General features: G+C 45.3%; 1 protein-coding gene across 2 annotated transcripts in view; it reads right to left on the reverse strand.

The window, feature by feature from the left end:
- Positions 1-22,931: 22,931 nt before the first annotated feature.
- Positions 22,932-24,602, reverse strand: part of Tmem182 (transmembrane protein 182) — a 41,769-nt gene continuing 40,098 nt past the window's right edge. For both annotated transcript variants that reach the window (XM_051152740.1, XM_051152739.1), the window contains one exon: positions 22,932-24,022. In XM_051152740.1, coding sequence (XP_051008697.1) covers positions 23,802-24,022 — 221 coding nt within the window. In that variant the 3' untranslated portion in view covers positions 22,932-23,801. The remainder of the gene's footprint in view (positions 24,023-24,602) is intronic.

Genomic DNA, 24,602 nt, shown 5'->3' on the forward strand with positions numbered 1-24,602 from the left:
TACTACCTTCTAATTTCTCCCGGGGTTAAGCTGAGTTTTTATCACAGTCTGGAAAGCAGACCCTAAAAGCCCTGTAAACACTAAGGCGCTCGCTTTCCTCAAGCCTTCCAAGGAGACAAGTCTCCTTCTCCTGCCATTTCTTCCCCAAACTCTATTCTACTCCCTTTCCTGTCTGGCCAGACCTCAGTCATCCTTAAATTTCTGAAGCTCAAGGCTTTAGAAATTTTTCTGCTTTTCCAAAGGGAAGATTTCCTCATAGGTGCATTGCGCCCTCTTGTGGCAATCTTAAAAGTTGCAGCCTGTGTTTATGATTTTTAAAGCTATAGGTCAATTGCTTCCTTCTAATGGCTCATCAATAGCTAGCTAGCTGTCACTATAAATTGATACCAATCTCAGACCTGCGACTGCCTTTCACCAAAACAAACCTACAACTTGTTCCAGTGTGCAAGCTCTTTAAGGGTCTTTCTTTTGCCTAGACACTTCTCTCTCCCTGGTTTGTTGCCAGAAAAGCACCGACTTCCTGTGCCTCTGGGTTGCAGTTTCAATTAGGGTTTCAGAAGTCCCCCGCTGAGAGTGAGACTGCCACTGGCAAACCGTCAGGTGGGCTAACACACATCTCTCTGATGTGACTCAGCAACGGCTCTCTTCCTAGCACAAGCATGGCTTGCTTACAGCTCTAGCTCTTGTGTGTGGTGTTGACTTTCTGTGCTATTTCAGCGTTTACACCTGAGGCCTGTCACCTCTCATGTGGGTCCTGTTTGTATTAATATTTTCAGATCTCACCAATAAAAGAACCATTGTGAAAATGAGTTTCAAAAATTTATAACAGGTCCTGGGGAACAGTAAAAAAATTCTTTATAGACTTTTAAAGCAGCTTGATTTAATTATTCCATAATCTTTCTCACTGTGTCCCATAAATACATGTAATCATTGCTTGTCAATTAAAATGGAAAAAGATAAAGCAACTGAAGGCTTCAGAATTGGTACCATATGAAGACACTTAAGGCAGTGAAGTCAGTTCTGGTCCAGATGGACTCCCCAGTGGTAGTGATTGTTATGTCTTCTCATCTTCCAGGCATTTAAGTCAATATCAGAAATCCAAGTATCTGCTTGAAACTCTCTGATGTCCTCCTCAGGATCCCACTCAGTCACGAAAGTGACACAATGCCTTTAGCGGCCCCTGCTTAGACCACGTGACATCAACAAACTGATAACGGCAAAAAGAATCCTATCCACACTAAACTTGTGGTCAAACATAAGACAGAAAAAAAAAAATCAAATGGTTGAAAAGCATTTGAGATCTGTTTATCCAGAAAAGCGTGGGCATGGCTCTGCCAGTGACTCCGTGCTCTGTGCAGTGTCATAATCAAGGATGCTAGCTATCTATGCACAGGAATAGTCAACTTCCTTTGCCCGTTACCTGGAGAAGGCACTGTTCCTTAAGTGTCCTTAGACCTATTTCTTTCCCTCGTTTTTCACATTCATGATGTGTCCCAAATTCATTGCCTTCTGCTTTTCTTTTGCCAATGGCTTAGTTTAGTCTTTAACGTGTCTGTGTCTGAACAGCTGTGACGCCCTTATAAATTTGTGTTTTCTGCACTCATGTCACGCAGGCCTTCCCCTCTGCTCTCCATGGAGTGTCAAAACTGTCTTCTGAAACATACCTCTGGTTTGGTTCCTGCCTCAGTGTTGGATCTGTTACACATTTAGAAAGGTTTAGGCAAATGAGCTACCACTACAAGGCCAGGGAAGCTAGAAAGAACCAGCCCAGGACACCAACAGGGGAGCTCCCATCTGGTACTGGGTGGAGTACTAAGTAATGCTGAAGTTTTTCAAGACACTTTGCATGTTTGCTGCAAAGTTAACCCTAGTCTTGGGGTATGATCCAGTGATTGCTGTCTTCTTTCTAATCCAAAGGAATTAAAAATGTCTGTCACCAAAACACTTAACCAGGATGTTTGTTACAACTTGATTCATGATTGCCAAGTTTTACTAATAATCAGGATGTCTTTCAATATATCAATAGATAGAAAGAACTTTGGGTTATCCAGAAAATAGATTATTATTCATTGCTAGTAATAAGTTACACTATCGGGCCATGAAAAGATTGAAAAAGACACTTGCCTAGCAAATATGAGCCCTTACTTTGACTCTTACCATCACAAAACAGAACAGAGAAGGAAGGACAAGAATTGAAAATTAACATTTATGCTAAGTAAAATAAGGCAATTTCCAATATATATATAACATTCTTGGGGGAAAGGATGATGATGATGATGATGATTTACAAAACAAAATAAGTGATTTCAGGCATTGGCAGGAGCAATGCATGAGTATAGATGACTTCGAGGCATGGTGCTATTGTGTTGCTATCATGAACTTATCTAAAATAAAATATACCATCTACAGAGTGAAGCCTGGCATAGCCCTGAGTTTGGACAGTGGGATGCATCGATAATCATTCACCAGCTCTCGTGGGCGGGGGGGGGTCACGGAGAGATTCTGTCTGTGGGGACAGAGAACATGGGTAGTTTCTGAACCTTCTACCTTCCACTCCGTGTGACTATGAACCTGCAACAGATAGGAATAAACGTGTCATCCCAAAGTCCAAGCTGTTGCCATGCCTCAGTCCCCGTTTCTCTGTCTGGAGATTCTGACGTTCTATGTGGCTCACGAATTTGTTGAATTAAGTTAACATTTGCCAACTGCTTGTATTACCCTGGCCTCTGGGGGTGAGTTTACAGGGATGTCATAAATCTTACCAGTGTGTGAGGCATTTCCGTAAAGGCGTCCCCCCCTCCGGTTTTCTTTGGCTTTTCTGTGAGCTGTTACAATCACTAAGCACTTCCCACGCCAACTTCCAATGCTGCTTTGTGCACTGCTGATTGTGCCCATTAACCTGAGTTTCCAAAGAGGGTGACAAGTAGAATGGTCCTCATCTAAGAGGTGCTATTTGGGCATCAATAACACCTCGGGTGAAACAGGTGATGGGCAATTTTCATCTCTGCATTAAATTAGAAGTAGACCCCAGGAATGTTTCATTACAGAGAAAACAAGCACCAAGTGGAAGCCAGAGTGATTCACTAAAGAGCCTCGGCTTTTGTAACAACCTGCTAATAAATTCGGAGTTCAAGCCACCTGCTTACATATTGGACCATTTGCTTCCTCGGGAGCCCTAGCTTCTCTTTCTGGCACGAATCTACAGGCAGGTCAGTAGTGAGCTGAGCATCCACACTCCTGCATCCCAATGGCTCTGCACCCTTTCCAAGTCGATCTTGCAACCTTGAACCTTCCTAAATAGCTGTTGTTTGTTTGAATGGTATTATTATTATTATTATTTCTGTTGCTTTTATTATTAATTATTTTAAGGCTTCTTTATTATTTTCTTATATGTTTTGCCTGCATATATGTAAGGGCATCACATGTAGGAGGCAAGAAGAGGGCACAGGATCCACTGGAACGGAAATTGCAAGTGTGAGCTTCTTTGTAGATGATGGGAATCAAATCCAGGTATTTAGTTACTGTGTTCACTCTTAACTGCAGAACTATGCCTCCATCTACCCTAGTGAAAGGACCTCGAAGTCAGCACACGACACCCCCACCACCAGTCCGAGTTCTCAACACAAAGGAGGTTTACTTGTCCCAGATGGAAAAACAGGCAGGAAATATGAGACAAAGACAGGAGATAGAGGATGAGAGAGAAAGGAAAAGGCACAGGGGAGAGGTGAGAGGGGACAGGGAGAGAGAAATTCGCCCCCTGAGGAACAAAGGACTGCCCTTGGATAGAGAGGAGACAGACATGGCACATGGGCAAATTGCAGTTGATGAAGGTACAAGGGAAACCCTGTGTTAGGACGGTGTGTTATAGTGGGGCATGTTAATTATGTGAGCCAAAGGGGACTTCTGCTTGCTGAACTTCAATACTTTTGATAGCTGGGCCTTGGTAGTCAGCCTCAGGAGGAGGAAGTGGCCAAGTGGGAGCAGGAGGGGGATAGCTTGGTGGCTAGCTTTAGGAAGGTAATCTAACGGTTTAGCAAGGCAGAGCGAGCAGAAGGGCAAAGCCTGCTAGAGCCATGTTTGCCGTGCTCAGGCCTGCTAAAGCCCCTTCACCTAGTATTTGTCATTTTTATTGTTACACTGTCTGCTTGTCAAGATGGAGACACCCCTCTGCTGTCTCTGCTGGTCAACTTCAGTGCTAGATGGTTCCCCGTCCTACACCCCAGCCTCCCGAGTGGTTGGGTCCAGCTTGAGTTTTTTTTTTCTCTTTCTCTTTTTCTTTTTTTTTTTCTTTTCTTTCTTCTTCTTCTTCTTTTTCTTCTTCTTCTTTCTTCTTCTTCTTCTTCTTCTTTTTTTTTTTTTTTTTTACCCACTTGTACAGATTATAATCTCCCTGAATCACCCATCTTCCCATCTCCCCAAAGCCATCTGTGCCATTCAAATGAGAGTATGCAGTTGGGGTGCGCAGGTGACAAGGGAGTGGGGTCCTTTACAGTCCTCCCAGACCTGACTTGAAACTAAAGAGTAGCCAAACACAACAGCATAACACATTTCTCTCCTTAGGCAGGCTGTGGACACACAGCTAGCTTGTTGATGGGCTGTTAGTCCTCCTTACAGTTGGTGTAAAAGTAAAATGGGGCTGAGAAATAATTTGCTGAGTTGCCGTACATAGTCATGTTAGGCCCAGAGACTTACGCTTGTAGACATATTTATGCCCTGATGGCACCAAGTCATGAAGCAGAAAAAAATGGAAAATGCAAGCCCAATCAATAATTCAAAGCACTGGGTCTTTGTTTAATGACCATGCCTGCTAATTAACTTACATGCCCACTAACCTAATAGTGCAGGGTCCTTCTGTGACTGTAGCTTATTCACATAGATGGGATAAGATGCCATGTCACTGACGTGGCAGAGTCCCCTGTCATCTCACATCAGTGTCATGATACCAAATATGCTCTCAGTGGGAGCCCTCTGACACGATTCGCTGAGAGGAATATGACACGGGCACCGAAGCTCCTCCCTAAATCTATGAAAGCATTTGGTATGCTGGACAAGTACTTGACTAATCAACTTTAAAAGCTGTCAAGGTCACAAAAGACCAGGGAATTGTCTTTCCAGATGGGTGAATTGTCACATACCAGAGGAGACCAAGGGACATTGCGGCTTAGTTTATAAAGAGCAGGGTTCAGAAGATGATCTTGTGTAGAATGTTGGATAAGAGAGGGTGCGGTCCAGTGTTCATGTTGCTCCAAGGAGAATCTCTAAGCTCGGGAAGGACCACCCAGCTTTCAAGAGCTGCCACCTGTGGAGAGAACAAGCCAAGCTGTATGGCCTCTCTGTCCCCCAGGACCCCCTAACCCACCCCCCACCGCCTTTCCACTACTTTGTAAGTAGAAACTTCGGAAACACACAGCGCTTGGTCTGATTCTCTGGGAGAAGTTAGGGTATGCTTGGCTTTGTAGGCAGGGAAGAACGCTGAAGTAGATGTCTCACTCCACGGGAAGTACAAAAATAACTCAGCTGCTCTTCCAACAAGAAGTAGATCCATGAGTGGTTCACTTCCGACAGTGAAGGAGTCAGTGAGAACCCCAGGAGCCCCATTACGTGCTGCTCTCCCCAGCCCACCCTCCACCTCCCGAACCCTCCATTTGCCTAGAGGGGGGAGCGCCCCCTCCAAGTCCTCACATGATCTCCATTCTGTGTGGCAAGCGCTGCCGCAGCACCCACTCTTCGCTTTTCACATTGTTCCCATGAAGTGTGCTGTTAGGAGCTTGGAATAACAAAGATTGCTCTCATAATTAAGCTCTGGGATGTATTTCAAAGACTCACAGACATCAGCGATGAGAAGGCCCGGCAGGTCACCCAAGCTTGTCTCCCTGCCAGTGCAGGAGGCTGCCTGCAATTTGGCGGATCTGTTATCAGGCTATAAAAAAAAAAATCTAAACTATTCAAAAAAAATTACCACATTGTATAAATTATAATAAAAAGTTTACCTTATTCCAGAGCCATTCTTGGGTGGGGGTGGGGTCACTGAATAGCTTTCTAAAAACAATTACCGTTCTATTTAGGATAGATTTTCCAAGGTGAAAATGCGGTTATTTTCCTTTCAATGTGACAGCCCGTGCTTATCGTTATTCAGGAGCTGCCTCTCTGCATCTGATGGTGTAAAGTTTAGCACTGACCCCAGCTGTCCCTCAACGATATCACAAACAAGGCTTACAAGGCTTCTAGCTTCTGCTGCCTTCTCCTGAAGGGCTGGGCTTGAACACAGTTGATATTTTACAGCCTTTGGACTGCACATCCTAGATACAGAGCCATCTCCTCCTCCTCCTTCCTCCTCCTTCCTCCTCCTTCCTCCTCCTCCTTCCTTCCTCCTCCTTCCTCTTCTTCCTCCTTCCTCCTCCTTCTCCTTCCTCCTCCTCCTTCCTCCTCCTCCTTCCTCTTCTTCCTCCTTCTTCCTCCTCTTCCTCCTTCCTCCTCCTCCTTCCTCCTCCTCTTCCTCCTCCTTCCTCCCTCTCCTCTTCCTCCTCCTCCTTCCTTTTCCTCCTCCTTCCTCTTCCTCCTCCTCCTCTTTCCTCCTCCTCTTCCTCCTCCTCCTCATTTCCCTCCTACTCTTCCTCCTTCTCCTCCTTTTCCTCTTCCTCCTCCTTCTCTTTCTCCTCCTCCCAATCTTCTTCCTCTTCCTTCTCCCCCCTTCTTCTCTTCCATCCCCACCTCTTCCTATTTCTTATCTTTTTAAAATGAAGCTTAGAGTGACATTTTTCCCCCATAGTCATCTCACCTTGTTCAGCTGGATGGGACCCTCCTCAAGGAAAATCATCCAACCTCTGTCATGTCCATACTGATAATGTGATTTCCATAGAATAGGCCAAAGTCACCATAGTTGGAAGTCTTTACAGGGCACAAAGCTTGGGAGAACCCTGAACGGGTCTTTCAGGTGGAAGGCTAATTCTGACCCAGCCCCACATTTCTGCCGTAAGTTTGGTTTGTGGAAACACAGAGCTAAGGGCACAGGCAAAATGCATTGGCACGTGTGGTCGCTTCATCAGACTAGATGTTCGTCTGTCACTGTCACACTGGGTGTGGAGGAACCTGTCAAAACACCTCAGTTATTTCCATTACTGTGGTTTATGTTTGCTTGTAGAGTGATGAGTTCTGAATCCAAGACTATGTACTCTACCCACGAGCTTCACCTCACCCCTAGCACTCCTTTTTCCCTAGAATGTTCTCTATTTGGCATACACAATGTACCTATATATAATACCTCAGAGAATGTGGGTCATGTCCTATGGAAAAGGAGGTATCTTATGGCGAGAGCTGCCTCTGGTTCTTCTTAGCTGGACACATTATGTTTACAACAGGCCATGCTGGAAATCCCCGATGGAGCAGAGGGCCCCAAGAAGTCGGTTTTTCACTGAGCCTGCTTCACTGTTCTTCACACAGCCCCATGAAAAATGTGCACGGGCCGAACCCAGTCTCTACACGGAAATTTCATTTGTCAGCCGGAGAGAGCGTAGCATGTGCTTTCCCAAAGTCCCTGCTTTGTGAGTGAAGCTGACTTGCCATGAAAGCTCACAAATCCAGGATTGGCTCTGGTGCCATGGCCATGACCACAGCTGTATATAAATGCTTAATACCCATATACTAAAAAAAATGCCCCTGCAGTTCCACACACTTCTGAATACAGAGGTGTGACTCCTTGAGTAAAAGCAGTCCGTTGAATGAAGTGTTTGTCCAAAATTGATTGGTCATTAAGTCTGAGGATTATGGTATTGAGAGTACTAGGTAAAGCTTTGGGTGAAACCAGCTGCAGGGATAAGGTGTCTCAAGGGCCTTGATGAGGAATGAGAAAAAGATTAAAAGGCAAATCTACCTCAAGACACATAAGCCTTTGGGTAGAACAGAGCAAGCCCTGAGTTTGTGGGTTACCTCCGAGGAACACAGCACTCACCGTGGGCCTCTGTGTAGCATGCACTGCAGCCTCTTGAAGCGAACTGCTTCTGTGCTTCCTCCAGTCTCTGCTCTGACTCTTGCAGTATGGGGGTATGCTCCGTGCCCGTTGAATGGGGAGAGGCAGTTGATTAGACAAAATTCACAAATTAAAATCAGAGTAACACAAAAAGCCAAGCAGGAGAAAGGTAACCACTTAGGCTGCCTGGAACCCGGAGGTGGGAACCATAGCACTCACAGAGAAAGACCCCTGCCGATTTGTTTAGTAGGGTCTCTTAAAAGGGCAAGCCAGCCAAGAGCAACCCCTGGGGCCTCTGGGACCCCCTGACTCCCTAGGGAGGTACCACATGCCTGGCGTTAAGATTTTCATCTACTAACCCACATCTCTGGTAGTCAAATTGTTCACCAATGTGAGGTGCCTTTGTTTAAACTCCTTTTTTAAACAATTATATTTTTCAATTGGCTTGTAAATTACTGTGGATTCCTAAGGCTTCTTCATATGCTTTGGTGAGTCCACCCTCTACCTCCACAGCCCTCCTCCCTGTCTGTCTCCTTTCCCACTGTAGCCAAGACCACTTGGCTCCCAGTATTCCTGCCCTGCCCTTTATATCCCAAGTACTCTCTCTCTCTTGTTGTTGTTGTTTCTAGGAATGCAGTATCTTAGGTTTCCGAGCAGCATCCTTCCTGCCCAAGATCAAGCCAGTTAATCCTCCCAGGATGAGGGGTGAGGGCCTTCCCCACTTCCACTCTCAAGTAGGGAGCTACTGGTAGTGGTGGCTACACAGGCAGGAGACTCACTCTTCTTTAGGACTGTGGCCAATGGGAGGCTGCCCATGAGACAGTGGACAATCCCCATGCTGGTGTCCATAGACAACACTAATTGGGCTCACTGAGGTAAGTAATAAATGGCATGGCATTGGGAGAGAAATGTCACGGGGGAAGAGGAGAGGGGCAGTCGGGGATGGATACATGCCCAAGATTCATTTACATATGTATGTAATTTCTTTCTTTTTAAATGTATATTTATTTATTCACATTAATTCTGTTTATTATTCCCTCTCTCTTATCTTCCCATTCCTACTCTCCCTCCCTCTTCTGCCTATTCCCCTCCCCTAAACCTCAGATTGGGGGGGTGCCCTCCTACCCCAACTGTCTGGTGACAACCTACTAGGTCTCATCAGGATAGCCTGCATCCCCTTCATCCTTGCCAAGGAGCAGTGACCAAATCACGGGCACCAGAGTGCATGTCACAGGGTCAGCAGCAGTCCCTGTATGCAATCTTCAAAGAATAAATCTTTTAAAGAATATGTTTTTTAAAAACATCCAAAATTTGAAAAACATTATTAAAGTAATAAAAAAAAAAAGAAAGAAAGAAAGGAAGAAAGGAAGGAAGGAAGAAAGAAAGAAAGAAAGAAACATCCAGGTATGCCAGATGCAGAAGAATAGTAGAAACTGAGAAAGCTACATAAAGATTAATGTGAGAAAGAAGACAGAGGGTAACGGGAAGCCCTTCCTCCCATGGCATCATCCACTAAACAGAGCACACTCAGTGATACAGATGCCCTGGGCGTCAACTTGACTCCATCTGGAATGAGCTGAAGGCCCAGCCACTGGGTAGACCTGTGAGCTAGTTCTCTTTATTACATAATGTGATGTAGGAACACCCACCTCTAGTCTGGCCCGTGCCTCCTGGTGGACACGGAAGGGGGAAGCTCTTCGCTCCTTGCCTGCCTGCCTGCCCTCACTCTAGTGGGCAGCTCCTCGCCTTCACTGGCTGGAGAGCCTGCTTGTTCTGGACCCCAGTGTATGCACACAGCCTCGTGGACTGAAAAACCACTGGATTTTTGGAATTTCTATTTATAGGCAGCAGTCGCTGGACTAGCTGGACCATAGCCTGTAAGACACTCTGATAAATCCCCTCGTGTGCGTGTGTGTGTGTGTGTGTGTGTGTGTGTGTGTGTGTGTGTGTGTGTGTCTGGGTAGTGTGTGTATGGTATGTCTGTTGTGCGCAGTATGTTTGTAGTATGTCTGTATGATGTGGTGTGTATGTGTGTGTGTGTGGTGTGTTTGTGGGGTGTGTGTGTGTTGTATTTGTCTGTGTGTGTCTGTGTGGTGTGTGTGTGCTGTGTGTGTCTGTATGGTGTATGTGTCTGTGTTGTATGTGTTGGGTGTACGTTGCATGTGTATATGTTGTGTTTGTGTGGTGTGTCCATGTGTGTGGGCCGTGTCTTTACGGTGTGTGTATGTCTGTGTTGTATGTGTCATGTGTCTATTGTGTTTGTCTGTGTGGTGTGATGTGATGTGTGGTGTATGTGTGTGCAATGTGCATGTCTGGGTGCTGTGTGTGTGTCTGTATAGTGTGTGTGTGTGTGTGTGTGTGTGTGTGTGTGTCTTTGTGGTGTGTGGGGTGTGGGTGTCTTATGTGTGTGGTATGTGTGTGTCTGGGTGTGGTGTGTATGTGTCTGTGTGGTGTGTGGTGTGTGGAGTGGGGGTGGGTGTAGTGTGTCCATGTTGTGTATGTGTCTGTCTGGTCTGTGTGTGGTGTATGTGTGTGTGTGGTGTGTGTGTGGTGTGTCTGTGTGGTGTGTGTGTCTATGTGGTGTGTGTGTGTTGTGTGTGTCTATGTGGTGTGTCTGTGTGGTGTGTGTGTGTGGTGTGTCTGTGTGGTGTGTGTCTGTGTGGTGTGTGTGTGTGGTGTGTGTGTCTATGTGGTGTGTCTGTGTGGTGTGTGTGTGGTGGTGTGTCTGTGGTGGGTGTGTGTCTGTGTGGTGTGTGTGTTGTGGTGGTATGTGTGGTGTGGTTTTTGTTGTGGTGTGTGGTGTGTGTGTGTGGTGTATGTGTGTGTGGTGTGTGTGTGTGGTGTGTGTGTCTGTGTGGTGTGTCTGTGTGGTATATATATAGTGTGCATTTGGGTGGGTATGCTATGTATGTGTCTGAGTGTGGTGTACGGTGTGTCCATGTGTCTGTATTGTATGTGTTGTGTGTGTGTTGTATGTGTGTATATTGTGTTTGTCTGTGTGGTGTGTCTGTGTGGGGGTCTTTATGGTGTGTGTGTGTGTTCTATGTGTTGTGTGTGTGTAATGTTACATTTCTCTGTGTGGTGTGTCTCTGTGTATGTCTGTGTGGTGGGTCTCTGTGTATAGTGTATTTGTATGGTAGGGGGATGTCTTTATGGTGTGTGTGTGTGTGTGTGTGTGTGTGTGTGTGTGTGCGCACAAGTGCACAGTATCCTTGGAGGTGATTAGAAGGAATCATACCCTCTAGTGCTGGCAGTTGTGAGCTGCCCGGCATTGGTGCTGAGACCAGAACTTGGGTCCTGGAAAGCTGTGCTCACTCTTAACTGCCGAGCTGTGTCTCTGTCACACTCCATCCTTCAGAGCACTGTAATCATTTGGCATAGGATTGCCCAAATTTTGTTGAAGACCATTTCTTTCTTTATAGTTATTACTGTTTTTGTTTGGTTGACTCCATCCCCCACGCCCCACCATCACCCCACCTCACCCCACCCCCCAACCCCTGCCTTTGGTTGTTTTTGAAAAAAAAAAAGTCTTTTGTAGCCCAGGCTGGTCTGGAACTCACTATGTAGCTAAAGATGACCTTAAACTCCTTAATCTCCTATGTGCTAGGGTTACAGATGTATGCCACCCTGTCTTCCGTGGGTATTCTGTGGCATTCCACCATCATGTATGATAATGAAGGTACGGTTCAAATCCATTCTTTCTTTGCTCAGCACTCGCTCCTACTTTCAAATCTCCCATCTGCTTCTTAAGCAGGGGCAATTGTGATTTCTTTTTAAGAAATAATCTTCCAACATCAAATGACATCCAAAGGCCTTTGGGAAGAAAAGGGGGACAGGGGAGAAACGCAAAGCTCAGCTTTGAGGCCGCACAGAAACTCGTCCTGAAGGGCTGTGAAGCTGGGGAACTTTTGAAGTCATTTGAGAATGCCCTGACTCCCCTTGGCCGGTCATTCCATTCTATTCAGCACTTCTTCACCGCAATTTATACGTTCTTAAGCAAACGTAGAGGGAGGAAAGGCCAATGTTCCTGTAATATAGATCACCAGACTAACAGCTTAGCTGGACTTCTCCGTGCTGTGAACAAGAGGGTGTTCCCAAAAGAAGTTCTGCATAAAGAATAGAAATCACAGACACTGTGCCTTTAATTTCAGAGACCAGGACCCAGTGCGATGCTTTCTGTTGAGTTCAGCCATGTACCAGTTTGCAACATGGGTGCCTGGCACAGCCACAGTAACATGATCTGTGCTTTAAATAGCTGCCAAATAGCCCATGTGTGGGCTGGTGGCCGGCTATGAGTGGCAGAGAGAGGACCCAGCCTCAAATCGAAGCTGCATAACAGGGGATAAGGACCAGTGATGGACGGCTAAGCTAGTTTTCTTTTTTTTCCATTCGAATGGATCTCCCGTTTTTAATAGCCGTAATTCCATTTGGAATTGTGTTTGGCAAGCCTATTCAAATCACAGCTTGGAGGACCGCTCTTCTCTGGTGGTCTGTTTCTACAGTGCAGGCACCATATAATAGTCAAATCGTTTTGAAGTTTGGTGGGTTCTCCTCTCTACCCCAGGCAACCTGAGTCAGCGGAGGCCGTGTGATATACAGATGTTCCCACAATGCTCATGAGAAGGAGAAGATGATGGTCTGGAAAGGAGATTTAGCTGCTGACCTCTGCAGGGTAAGAACAAGATGTACAGTTACAGAAACTTGGTAATTTTAAAACAACAACAGCAATAGTTGATGCCCTTTGTGAAACACTTACTTGGGGGCAGGCACTGTTCAAGGACCCCGGAGTGAGTCCAATCCCACACACTAAGAGACTGCAGCACAGAGAACTGGAGTTGATCACCTATCCAGTCCCACATTGCTCAGCGTGGAATCATCGTCATGCCCACGTGGGACCTCTCTCTTTGCAGAGCGTCCCTGCTTCTAGTGCCCACAGCTGGCCTACCCATCAGCAGGTGGGACTCGGTTAAAGGTCGCACTGCACAGCTCAGGGACAGGGGAGCTGTGACAGTAGCATTGCTCAGAAGACTGCGAGGTAGCTCAGTGCCTTGCTTGAAAGAACATGGGCCATCCCCGCTGGAAAGCCACTCTCCGCTAGTCACCAGTGTGGCCAGCTGGCACTGCTCCAGGCCAGGCGCTCCTTCTCGATTTTCCTCAGAGTTGCAGATGTTGTGCAAGTGGCTTCAGCCTCCTCTCTGCGTTCCCTTGGTCACGGGCATGCCATGGAGACCGAGATGCCTCATCACCCATCAACATACCATCCGGTGTTTCCCACCCCAGTGCTAACTCACCATGGGTCAAGGATTTAAAAGGGACTCCCTTTGAGCAACTTTGCTTGTCTTTCATACAAGTAATCTAATGAAACCTCCAAAAGCCGTTTTCTTTCACAATTTCGGAGAACATGGGGAAAAGTCGTGGAGCCTCAACAACCTAGAGACTTGCTTTCTACCCTTCTCCCTGTTACACACCCTCTCTGTTCCTGTTTCTTTTCTCCAGGAAAAACGACAGATGCAGACAAAGTAAGCAGTTCCACAGTCACCAAGACAGTGCACAAAAACTGATATCATCATTTTCAACCGTGTTTGAACTTGCATTTTACGGACGCTTAGAAAGCACTTCTTGTTTCCTGTTGGAATTCTCCAGCCCATGCCTATCTTACTCACAGTCACCGTAGGCGAGGCTCCTTGGATTCTTTCTCTGTAGTGCATGGGGGTAGTAGCAAAGTCACTAAAAACAAGGGCTAAGAGCAAGGCTTCAGCTTAGAGCCGGCCAGCACACATCGGGAAGTATGGCTTGGCCGTGGCCGGGAAGCATAATCAATCTTTGAAATACACTCTGTGACACAAAAGTGTTAAAGTGGTACTATGAAGTTAAAAACAAAGCTTGGGCCGGGGAGATGACTCATCGGGTAACAGCACTGTCTGCTCTTGCAGGGGACTCTGGTTCTATTCCCAGCACCTAAAAGGGGACTCATAACCATCTGTAACTCTAGTCCTGGGACATAAGATACCTTCTTTCAGTCGCTATGGATACCTGGCACACATGCGGTGCACAGACATATATGCAAGCAAAACACTCGTACACACTTAAATAAATAAATAAATAAATAGCACACGCATGCGCACACACAGAGAGAGGGGGGGGGAACGCGTGTGCATGCACGCACTATATCTACAAGATTTGACTCTGCAAAACCTCCTAGTTGCATATTAGAACTGCTCCTGGCTCCTAGTGGTGGAGGACAGCATCATTCGTTGCTGCCTCACTATTCCTTTCCACTGACTACCTATGAATATGTATTACTTTTGTAAAGCAAAACAGCTTGGAGAATGAAAAGATTTCATTAACATTTTCCCTCTGTCCTATTGTGTGGATTAGGCAGTCACCTTGGAAACTATTTTTGAGAGAGCTTGGTAGGTAGTGAAATCTGGGCTTTAAAGCTGAAAATTTCATGATGAAAAACAAACCCTGTAATAAAGCGATGAAGCAAAAACATTGGCTCAGAACATCTCCCTACCTGTGGCCTGGGAAGAGATAGGGACTGTACCTGCTGGAAAGGAGTCAAATGCTACAGCAGGCAGCGTGCAGCCCTCCACTGGCCTTCCTGCAGAGGGCAGAAAAGCAGCCTTCTCCAGCATTGCCTCCGAGGGGTAGATGGGGCTGCAGGCTAGAGCTGCAGGTGTGGCAGTAGGTCTGCCCCACAGGTGTGGCAGTAGGTTGGCCCCAATTGTGTGAGGCCCCGTTTCTGCTCAAAGTGAGTAAGCTACAAATTAAGAAATATGAGAAGTTTTCTGTACCTAACGTAAGCCCATATTTAAAATTGTGCTTCAAATTCTTTCACCTTATCGCCCCCTTTTAATAAGCTGTATGTTGCTTATGTCTCAAGCATTTTCCCAGATCACAAGTGAGCAGCATGCACATTACAGACTCTCAGTGGCCAGTGCAGGAGTGTAGTAAAGCCTTTGAGTCCTGCTTTTTCTTTGACTTACTTTTTTCCCCTTTCTTTTTGCGACAGGGTCTTTCTCAGTGACCTAGGCTGACCTTGAACTTGAGATTTATAGGTCTGCCTTCAGACTGTCCACAGTAGGAAGCTGAGATCTCACACCACCAGCAAGAGCCACTATGGTTTGTCTACATAGGAGTGAAAAATCCAACCATCAAAAGTGAACCACAAACTTCTTCTTAAACACTTCTAGAGACAAGCGAGTCAGGGGGAACGTAACTGCCTCGGGAAGACAGAATGGTCTACTCGCAGCAGCATTTTCATACTGAATCTTCTGTCCATCTCTGTTACTACTCAGAATTTTAACAGGTTTATCTTCCAGTTGTGTTGACTTCAGGATCTTATTGAAGTGCTTTGCCAAAGAGCAATACGTTGCTCATTGTGACACTTTCTAGTTATTTTTCTTCATGTGTTGCCTATAGTCCTTGTATAAACCCTACACTGAGAAATGAAGATACCAGGCCTGCTTTACTTATTTTGTACACACACACACACACACAAACAGCACCTACCACCATTTGTGACATGGTACATGCTCACGTAGCTGAATAAAAAAGACAAAGAAACTGATAGAAAGTGGGGGCAGTAAGTTCTGGGTTATAAATTTAAAGCCCGGAAGAAGGGCTTTGCAGATGCAGTTGTCACTGCTTCCTGCAGCCATGGTCAACCCCACCATGTTCTTTGATGTCATAGCTGATGGTGCGCTGTTTGTAAAGTTCTAAAGACAGCAGAAATCTTTTGTGCTCTGTGCACTAGAGAGAAAGGATTTGGACGGAGGGGTTCCTCCTTTCACAGAATTATGCCAGGGTGGTGACGTCACAGGCCATAATGGCACTAGCAGCAGGTCATCTATGGGGAGAAATTTGAGGATGAGAACTTCATCCTGAAGCACACAGGTCCTGGCATCTCGTCCATGGCAAATGCTGGACCAAATGCACACAGTTCCCAATTTTTGCTGTTTTTATCTGCACTGCTGACTGAGTGGCTGGCTGACAAATGTGTGGTCTTTGGGAAGGTGAAGAAAGGCATGAGCATCGTGGAAGCCACGGAGCATTTGGGCTCCAGGAATGGCAAAACCAGCAAGAAGACCACCATTTCTGATTGTGGACAATTTAATTCTTCTGACCGCTGGGCATCTCACCCACCAGACCATCCCTTCTGTAGCTCAAGAGAGCACCCTCACCCTATCTGCTCACAGTACCCTGTAATCTCTGCTCTCACTGAAGGTCTTTGGGTTCCATATTTCCCTCCAAGTCTAGCTGGATTGCAGAGTTAAGTTTATTATTGTGAATACAAACTAAGTGAGTGAGTGAGAGAGAGAGAGAGAGAGAGAGAGAGAGAGAGAGAGAGAGAGAGAGAGAGAGAGAGAGATGTAAAGCAGATCTCCAGACCAAGGTTTACCACTTCCTGCACACCCAGGCATCTTACAGGCACCCAGATAATCAGTTCCCAGCGAACCAAGCTGGCCTGCCCTCCTGCAGAGGGACTGCAAAAACAAACAAGGCAATTGTAAGTGAGTATATATCATGTGAGTCTTTCTGCGTCTGGGTTAACTCCCTCAGGATGATCATTTCTAGTTCCATCCATTTGCCCATAACTTTCAGTATTTCCTTGTTTTTAATAGCTGAGTAGTATTCCATAGTGTAATTGCACCACAGTTTTTTATCCATTCTTCTACTGAGGAACACTTAGATTGTTTCCAGGTCTGGCTATTATGAATAAGCCTGCTATGAACATGATTGAGCATATGTCCCTGTTGTATGGTGGAGCATCTTCTGGGTATATTCCAAGGAGTGGAATAGCTGGGTCTTAAGGAAGCCCTATTCCAAGTTTTCTGAGATAGCAACAGATTGATTTCCAAAGTGCTTGTACAAGTTTGTACTCCCACCAGCAGTGAAGGAGTGTTCCCCTTTCTTCACGTCCTCACCAGCTTGTGCTGTCATTTGAGGTTTTGATCTTAGCCATTCTGATGGGTGTAAGATGGAATCTCAGCATCATTTTGATTTGCATTTCTCTGATGACTAAGAATGTTGAGAATTTCTTTAAGTGTTTCTCAGCCATTCAATGTTCCTCTGTTGAGAATTCTGTTTAATTCTGAGCCCCATTTCTTAATTGGGTTATTTGGTTTGGTGGAGTTTAATTTCTGGAGCTCTTTATATATTCTAGATATTAGACTTTTGTCAAATGTGTGGTTGGTGAAGATCTTTTCCCAGTCTGTAGGCTGTCGCTTTGTTCGGTTGACAGTGTCTTCTGCCTTACAGAAGCTTCTCAGCCTAATGAGGTCCCATTTATTAATTGTTGAACTTAGAGCCTGAGCTGTTGGAGTTCTGTTCAGGAAGTTGCCTCCTGTGCCAATGAGTTCCAGCCTCTTCCCTACTTTTTCTTCTAACAGATTTAGTGTGTCTAGCCCAAAAGGGATGTCCAATGAAAGTGTTCACTTACCAGGAGATCGGGATAGATGCGGGGACTTCTTATTGGTACTCTAGGTGAGGAAAATATGGGAGAATGGGGAAATAGAAGGATCCAGAGGGTCCTAGAAATCCACAAGAAGAACATCATGATGGGCAGATCAGGGCCCAGGGAGGTCTGCTTAAACTACTGCACAAATCAAGGAAAATGCATGCTGTAAACATTGAACCCTTATTCCAATCTAGCTAATGGACAGGCCATTCTCCACAGTGTGTGAGGGCAAGGACTGACTCTAACATGAGCTCTGGTGCCCCATATTTGACCACTAGGAGAGAGGAATAGGGTGAAAAAGGGAGGGAGGGAGGGAGGGAGAGAGGAAGGAATGGGAGGATAAAAATGAGGGGATAGCAATTGAGATGTCATCTGAATAAACCAATTAAATTTTAAAAAACAAGCTAGATATTCTGCTCTGGAATAAACTCTTTTGTCCAAAGAGTGATAAGTATTAAATCAATATTTTTCAGCCACCAATTACCAGAATCTATCCAGAAGATGTTTTTTAAATGTCATCATTTGCACTGGGAATTTATAGGAAAGCATTATCCATGGATTGCACATGTAACACCACATATGCCCTGATCCAAGGAGCAGAGAAAGGCTAGGCCTCACTTCTCACTCACCACCAGGACAGGCAAACAGAAGCTTATGAAGCCCTCCATTTTAGTGAAACTTAAGAGCTCTGTAATGCCTGAGATATATAAATATTTGGAGAAACACACACACACACACACACAATATATGCGTGTATATATATATATATATACATATATATATACACACACACAAAATAATTAATCCAACTTTATACTTACCCCTCTCTAAGACATTTACAAATATTCTTTCTTGGGGCCCACGTCCCTGGACCTTTTGTCAAGTGAGATAGTGTATCAATACTTCTCTTATTGTCAGTCTATAGGTCACACTAACATACAAGACAAGGAAAGAGATTCTCTCTCTGTAGTCACTCTTCTTAAGTTGTCCAGTTTAAATATCTATGTGTTTAAGAAGTTTAATGCCAAGACAACCTGAGGCATTGATGGACTGTTCCAACAATGGCAGCTTCAGTTTAAAACTAATGGAAAAAATAAATTCAAAGAGAAGGAGACAGAAAAAAGAGAGAAAGGAAGAGAGGAAGGAAGGAATTAAGGAGCTGTCGGGGAAAGTAGACTGTCACTGTCATGCTCTCGCTGACTTAAGTCACCATCACCCTGGATGCACAGATGCAGGAGAGTATTAAGAACTTGGCTGTGTTTGCTCTTATTTTATCCTAGTGAGCCATGCTCCCCATGGACAGCCTATCCTGGATCAGTGCAGGCTGATGTGTTAGCTCTCTGGAGCAAATTTGGACTGTTTGCCACATGTGTGGAGCAGAAAGAAGTCATATCCCCACTGAGCCAGGAAGATTCACAGTCATTCTAATCAGTTTCTTACAAAGATGCTTTATAAATGTATCATATGAGAGAAAAGATGAGGCCTGGGGTTGCCAGCACCGAGGACAAGGAGATGTGTGAAGGCTGAGAGCTCCCGACAGGCACAGGTCATTGCTAAGCAGGGCCCTGCTGTGCTGAGCTATGATGGTGTCCAACAGCTGTGCAGGGGCAGAAGGCCATCAAAATCCGTGATGTGCACTGACGCTGGAGACCATGCTGAGCTCCGTGGCACATGCTGATGCCAGAGGTCCATAGTCCATGCGTGTAAGTCCATGACCCGTTCTCCCACTGACTAACGGGCAAGGAAGCGCCTTTCGCTATGGTGTTGATGACTGTAGATGCACAGTTGAGAAAAAAAGACATAGAAGACTTCTGTGACAGCATCTACCCTCACAACACATCACCACGGGGGAAAAAAGTAACAGCCTAGGCTGAAAGCCATTGAAGAGAACTCTTGAACACTGTGATAAGTACGCGAAAGAGCAGCTGTCCACAGTGATGGCTTCAGGCTGAGGTGCAAGTGGGGAAGGACTCAGTTTTCTTTAAGGAGGTAGATATGCAGACCATGCTCCAGTGAGTATATGGTCAATACAAATTGCGCTTGGTTTTCTTCCTTTCTTTTGGGGGAGTATTTACAAGGGTAGGGGTGGACCTGGGAGTCCTGGGATATGAGTGTGCTTGTGGTTTATGATGTAAATTCACAAATAATCAAAAATTATGAATGCATGAATAAATATATATCATACTGCTATGACTACATTTTACATAAATCGATTTTTCTATATGTAGACCAAAATATGTAATTTAGATAAAATGGGTGGAAATAATCGGCTTGGTAGATTTACCATGTGCTTCTGTGCAGGTGTAACATTTTTCAAAACTCAGTTTTCCAAGGCTTTCTTTAAAAAAAAATGCAAGGTTAGAATTTGAATCCCAGCCATGCCATCCGAAATACAGGTGACTGAAAAAAGGAGTTCACAGAACACATCTGGCTTAATGCTGCCTCGGGATAGGGGAGTCGGAAACATAAAAGCCACAGAGGGTCAGATTCTTCTGCTGTGATTTCAGAGTTTTCCCTAGTATCCACCACTCACCCACCCCCGCCCCCCAACACACACACACACACACACACACACACACACACACTGACCTTGCTGCTGAGAAGGAATCAGAGCTCTGCTTCTGTGAATGCCTTTGCCCAGAGTAGGACTTTGGACCACACTAGGCCACACCTCTACCACTAAGCTGTATTCAACAGCCCTGCCCCTTTTCCTTTCTATTTAAGATAGGATTATTGTTAGGATGTGCAGGCTAGAGTAGAACTCAGTGTGTGGCATGGTCAGGCCTTCAACACTGAGCTCCACTTGCTTCTGCTCTGAGGAGCTGGCATGGAAGGACAGTGGGCAGCAGCATGCTGGTCTATAGACAGCCTTGACTAGATAGTTTCCTCTCTGCCTTCTTTTCCCTTCTTTTCCATCTATTTTAAAGAATCCATTTGAAAGGCATAAAATCTCCCTGTGCCCTCCCTGATTTTGAACAAGTAAGATGCTGTCTTCCTGATCTTTCTGGAATCTTCCCCTACATTAGACTATTGCTGAAAAGTCTCCACTCATGTGATTCCTCCAGACAATCAGTGAGAATCCAGTTCTCTATTCATCTCTGATTATGAACCTCCCATCCCCACTGGAGACCCACCAAAAGCAAATCTAGTTTTGATTTTCCTTATGACTATGTCTCCCAGCACTGCTGGGGTTCCTTGTACTTCCTGGCTCCTGCATCCTCAGGTCCAGCTATCAATCGGCCATCTGTGTCTGCATCCAGCAGGGTAAGGTCCTTTAGAAGGCCAGTTTGGTAACGTCCATGAAAACCCAAATCAAGTTATGGCTGAGTTGAATAAATCGTCATCAGTTGAGTGACACTGTTAGGATGGCATTGAGAAACAATGACATCACTGCTCTCCTCAGAAAACAACCCTGTCAAGCTCCCCAGCTCACTTACACCGACTACACCAATCCATTTCCCTTTCCATTTATGCCTATAATCACAACACTCATCTTTGTCTGAGTCTGTGTCTGCCTCTGTCTGTCTCTGTCTCTCCTCATCTCTGTCTCTGGCTCTCTCTGTCCCACTCTGTGTGTGTGTCTCTGTGTCTCTCTGTGCCTCTCTCTGTCTCTGTCTCTCTGTGTCTGTCTGTCTGTCTCTCTCTCTCTCTCTCTCTCTCTCTCTCTGTCTGTCTGTCTGTCTGTCTGTCTGTCTGTCTGTCTGTCTCTCTCTCTCTCTCTCTCTCTCTCTCTCTCTCTCTCTCTCTCTCTCTCTCACACACACACACACACACACACACACACACACACCTGTACCTTTAAATGATAATTGCCAAATGGTGCTATTTTCTCTACCTTCACAAATGAATTTAACCTTCAAATTCAACACAGTATTTCACAGATTCATGGTAAAATGACCACAGAGAGCATGCCAGGCAGTGTGTTATTTTACACTCCCCTGCCGTGGGAACCTAAACTGAACCCCTCATTAAGCTGCACTGTGTAGTTTCTCCAGCTGGCTTTAGTTCATGTGTTTTCTGCTGCTCACTGACCTAAGCCCACTGAGAAAGTCCAATACACAGGGACTTCACAGCTGCCAGAAACAGCAAGGATTCCACACAGCTCCCTTGCTCTTTTCACCTGCGTCACTGGAGCACTATCTCATCTGTTAAATGGATGCATTACAGTCCAACAACAACACTCAAAACAGTAAACCTTTCCCTTGACTGCTTCCCAAATGGGTACGTGTGCCTGAAACAGAAATGAGCGCAGCATGGACAGTTGGGATGCAGTGCCTGCAGACGTGACACTGACACACTCATTTCCAAGCCACCGTTTATATCCCAGCCCAGCAAACACAACTCAGCCGCATCCCATCCACTTCTTAGGCAGCTGACAATGGTACATAGCATCAATGTGGCCCAGAAGGACTTCTGCTATGTGCCTCTGCATGCATTGTCATCCCATCAGCTATTTGGCCAATTGCCTTATGATAAACACACAGTAGCCACATAAGTGAATAAAAAATAAGGGCAACCATCTGAAATTTATAAATATTCAAACTTTTACTAGAAACAGCTTGCATGTGAAATTTAAATGGCATACAGTCCTGAAAAAGGTTCCATTCCAAAGTGCTGCAAAAAAAAGAATTGTATGTTCAGATGACACAAGCTAACCAGATACATCTAAGCATCATCTGGAAAACTTAATGGCATGCCGTAGCTTAATATCACAGGCAATATGCATAACAGAACCCAGAATTACTTTTCTGATAAGCAAGCCAAAGAAAGCAAAGAAGTAAACGAAGCAATATCAAAAGGAAGCAGAAGATGACAAAGGGGAAGTAACACAGAAATGTACCGATGGCCTTGAAATGGTTATGACATGAACAAAACCCCTGGGGCTTTACAAATGCCTGGCACCATCTCAGGCAAGGCCGATCACTAAATGCCCTCAATAGACAGCGCAGGCTCTGGATGCCCTTGCAATTCTCCCTCTGTGTAGCAAGCAGGCTATGGAGAAGGCTGGGGCAACATCACCATTATGCATACGGCAGATCAGAAGAGCTAACCTGCTCACCAGAGCACCTTCCAGGTAGTCATCCCCCTGACTCAGTGCTGCCTTTCCTTCTTGCTAAGCACAGAAGGCATCACTAGGTCCCCAACAAAGCTCAGTGCTATGCGTTTCTCTGCACCCCACTAACAGCAAACCCCTCCTTGAGGGGAACTTTCAGAATGTGAGTACCATGGAGGGAGCCTCTCAGACATGGGCTTGATTTCAATCAACAGTCCTGGCAAAGGAACCTCTGTGATATGCAAAATGTCCATGCTAGTGAGTATTTGCCCACGAAACCTTGTCTTGCATGAAGTAAGAAGAAATTGTACATCTGCGAGTGTTAATGCATCTACTGCGAAGAAGAAGAAATTGAGGGACAATATGGGAATCGAATGACCAGGAGAACTGGATCCCGTAAAACGTTAGGGAAAGGTAATATGCCACAGTCTTCATAAAGCCAGGGAAACTTTATAGCCGCGCAATATTAAAGGCACGTTCTCTCAATAAATTTAAATATGTTGAACATCTTAGCAATTTCAGTTTTAAATGGGAAATTTAAAATATCAAGTAGAATTATGTGCTAAGCTGAGGCTCTTGGCTTCTACAAATTTTAAATCATATTACAATCCAGGGTTAGCCCCCTTTGGCGTTACCCAGTTGTGCTCTGCATTGTGTGCACTTTGTTGCCCTGTGGGTTTGCTGCTTCAAATGGTGTTAGGGTTTCTGTAAACATGCAAAATTAAGAAAAATCTCAAGTGATGCAGTTGGCATTAAATTAGACAGAGCACATTTGGTGTTATTGTTGTGGGCCATTTGAGCTCAGGAGTTCAGAGTTCTGATAGTGAGAACAACTGTTACCTATTTTTATAAAATGAATCATTTGCTCAAAGAGGTCAGTGGGCAAGCATGTGGCTGTGTGTGGGCATGTAGGCGGAGAAGAAACAAGTGAGTCATCTGGAATTTGTTTTCCATCCTTAATCATTCTCCTCATTAAAAAATTAGCAGAAGTACATGTCAAGGAGACCCTGAACTTAAGCTTGGTTTGCTGTGGGTAACCACATCCACACTCTGCATTTACTCCATTTAAGCCATCTGATGGACCCACCGCCTGCTCCCTAGAGAACTAATTCCTTGCCAGCACAGAGAGCTTTGGGTTCTAGAGAAGTGAAAGGACCTGCTTATGAGGGGCAATCACAAGTAAAGCGATTGACTCATTCATGAAATTAACAACTCTAAATGTACCTCAGCTAGCTTTACGCAGATACCATCACTAACACAGAATGGAAAGAGGAAGAACGGTGTTTTGAAATCCCTCCTGGAAACCGTTGTGGCGAGAGTTAGTGATGGACCTGGATATGCCGCCCAACAACTAGAAAGAGTAAGCCAGCTAACAGAGAAAAGAATATGCCAGCGGGGGCCAGAAAGAAAGACCAGCCATACAAAACGGAAGGCGAGAACTCCCAACAGTCTTTCATTTTCATGGCTCTGTAGCTTTCCATGTCAGCCACCGCCTGGACCCAGATGACATACAGCACCACCACCAGGGAGAAGAGGACACCTAGGAAGGAGAGAAGAGCATTAGCCATTCTGAAGGTATCACCCTCCAAACTACCCTAAAGTCATCATTCGTTTATGAGTAAATGCCTCCGTTCTGAGCTAAGTCAGACACCACGCTATGGTTTATGAGCTAAATCGGTGCTTCTCAACCTGTGAGTCTTGACCTTTTGGGACCTGAATGACTTTTTCACAGGGGTCACTTAAGACCATCAGAAAACACAGGAATTTACATTCCAATTCATAACAATAGCAAAATTATAGTTATGAAGTAGCAATGAAAATAATTTTATGATTGAGGTCACCACAACATGAGGAACTGTATTAAAGGGTCGCAACATTAGGAAGGCTGAGAGCCACTAAGCTAAACAGACATGCTGTTGGCCTTCCTATTTTAAAGCATTCTGCATACAGCTGTATCAGCAGTAAGAGACAACAGCCGCAGTTGGTGTGCGTTTGTTGAGCGCTTAGTGTTGGCCGAGTCTCTGAACATTTATGTTTGATGTTTATGTACTCTAACTGCTGCCGGGTTAGAAGCAAGCATTGTAACCTATCACTATTCCTTTTAATACATACCTGGGCCA

This window comes from Acomys russatus, chromosome 11 (genome assembly GCF_903995435.1).
Source record: "Acomys russatus chromosome 11, mAcoRus1.1, whole genome shotgun sequence".
Taxonomy (NCBI): domain Eukaryota; kingdom Metazoa; phylum Chordata; class Mammalia; order Rodentia; family Muridae; genus Acomys; species Acomys russatus.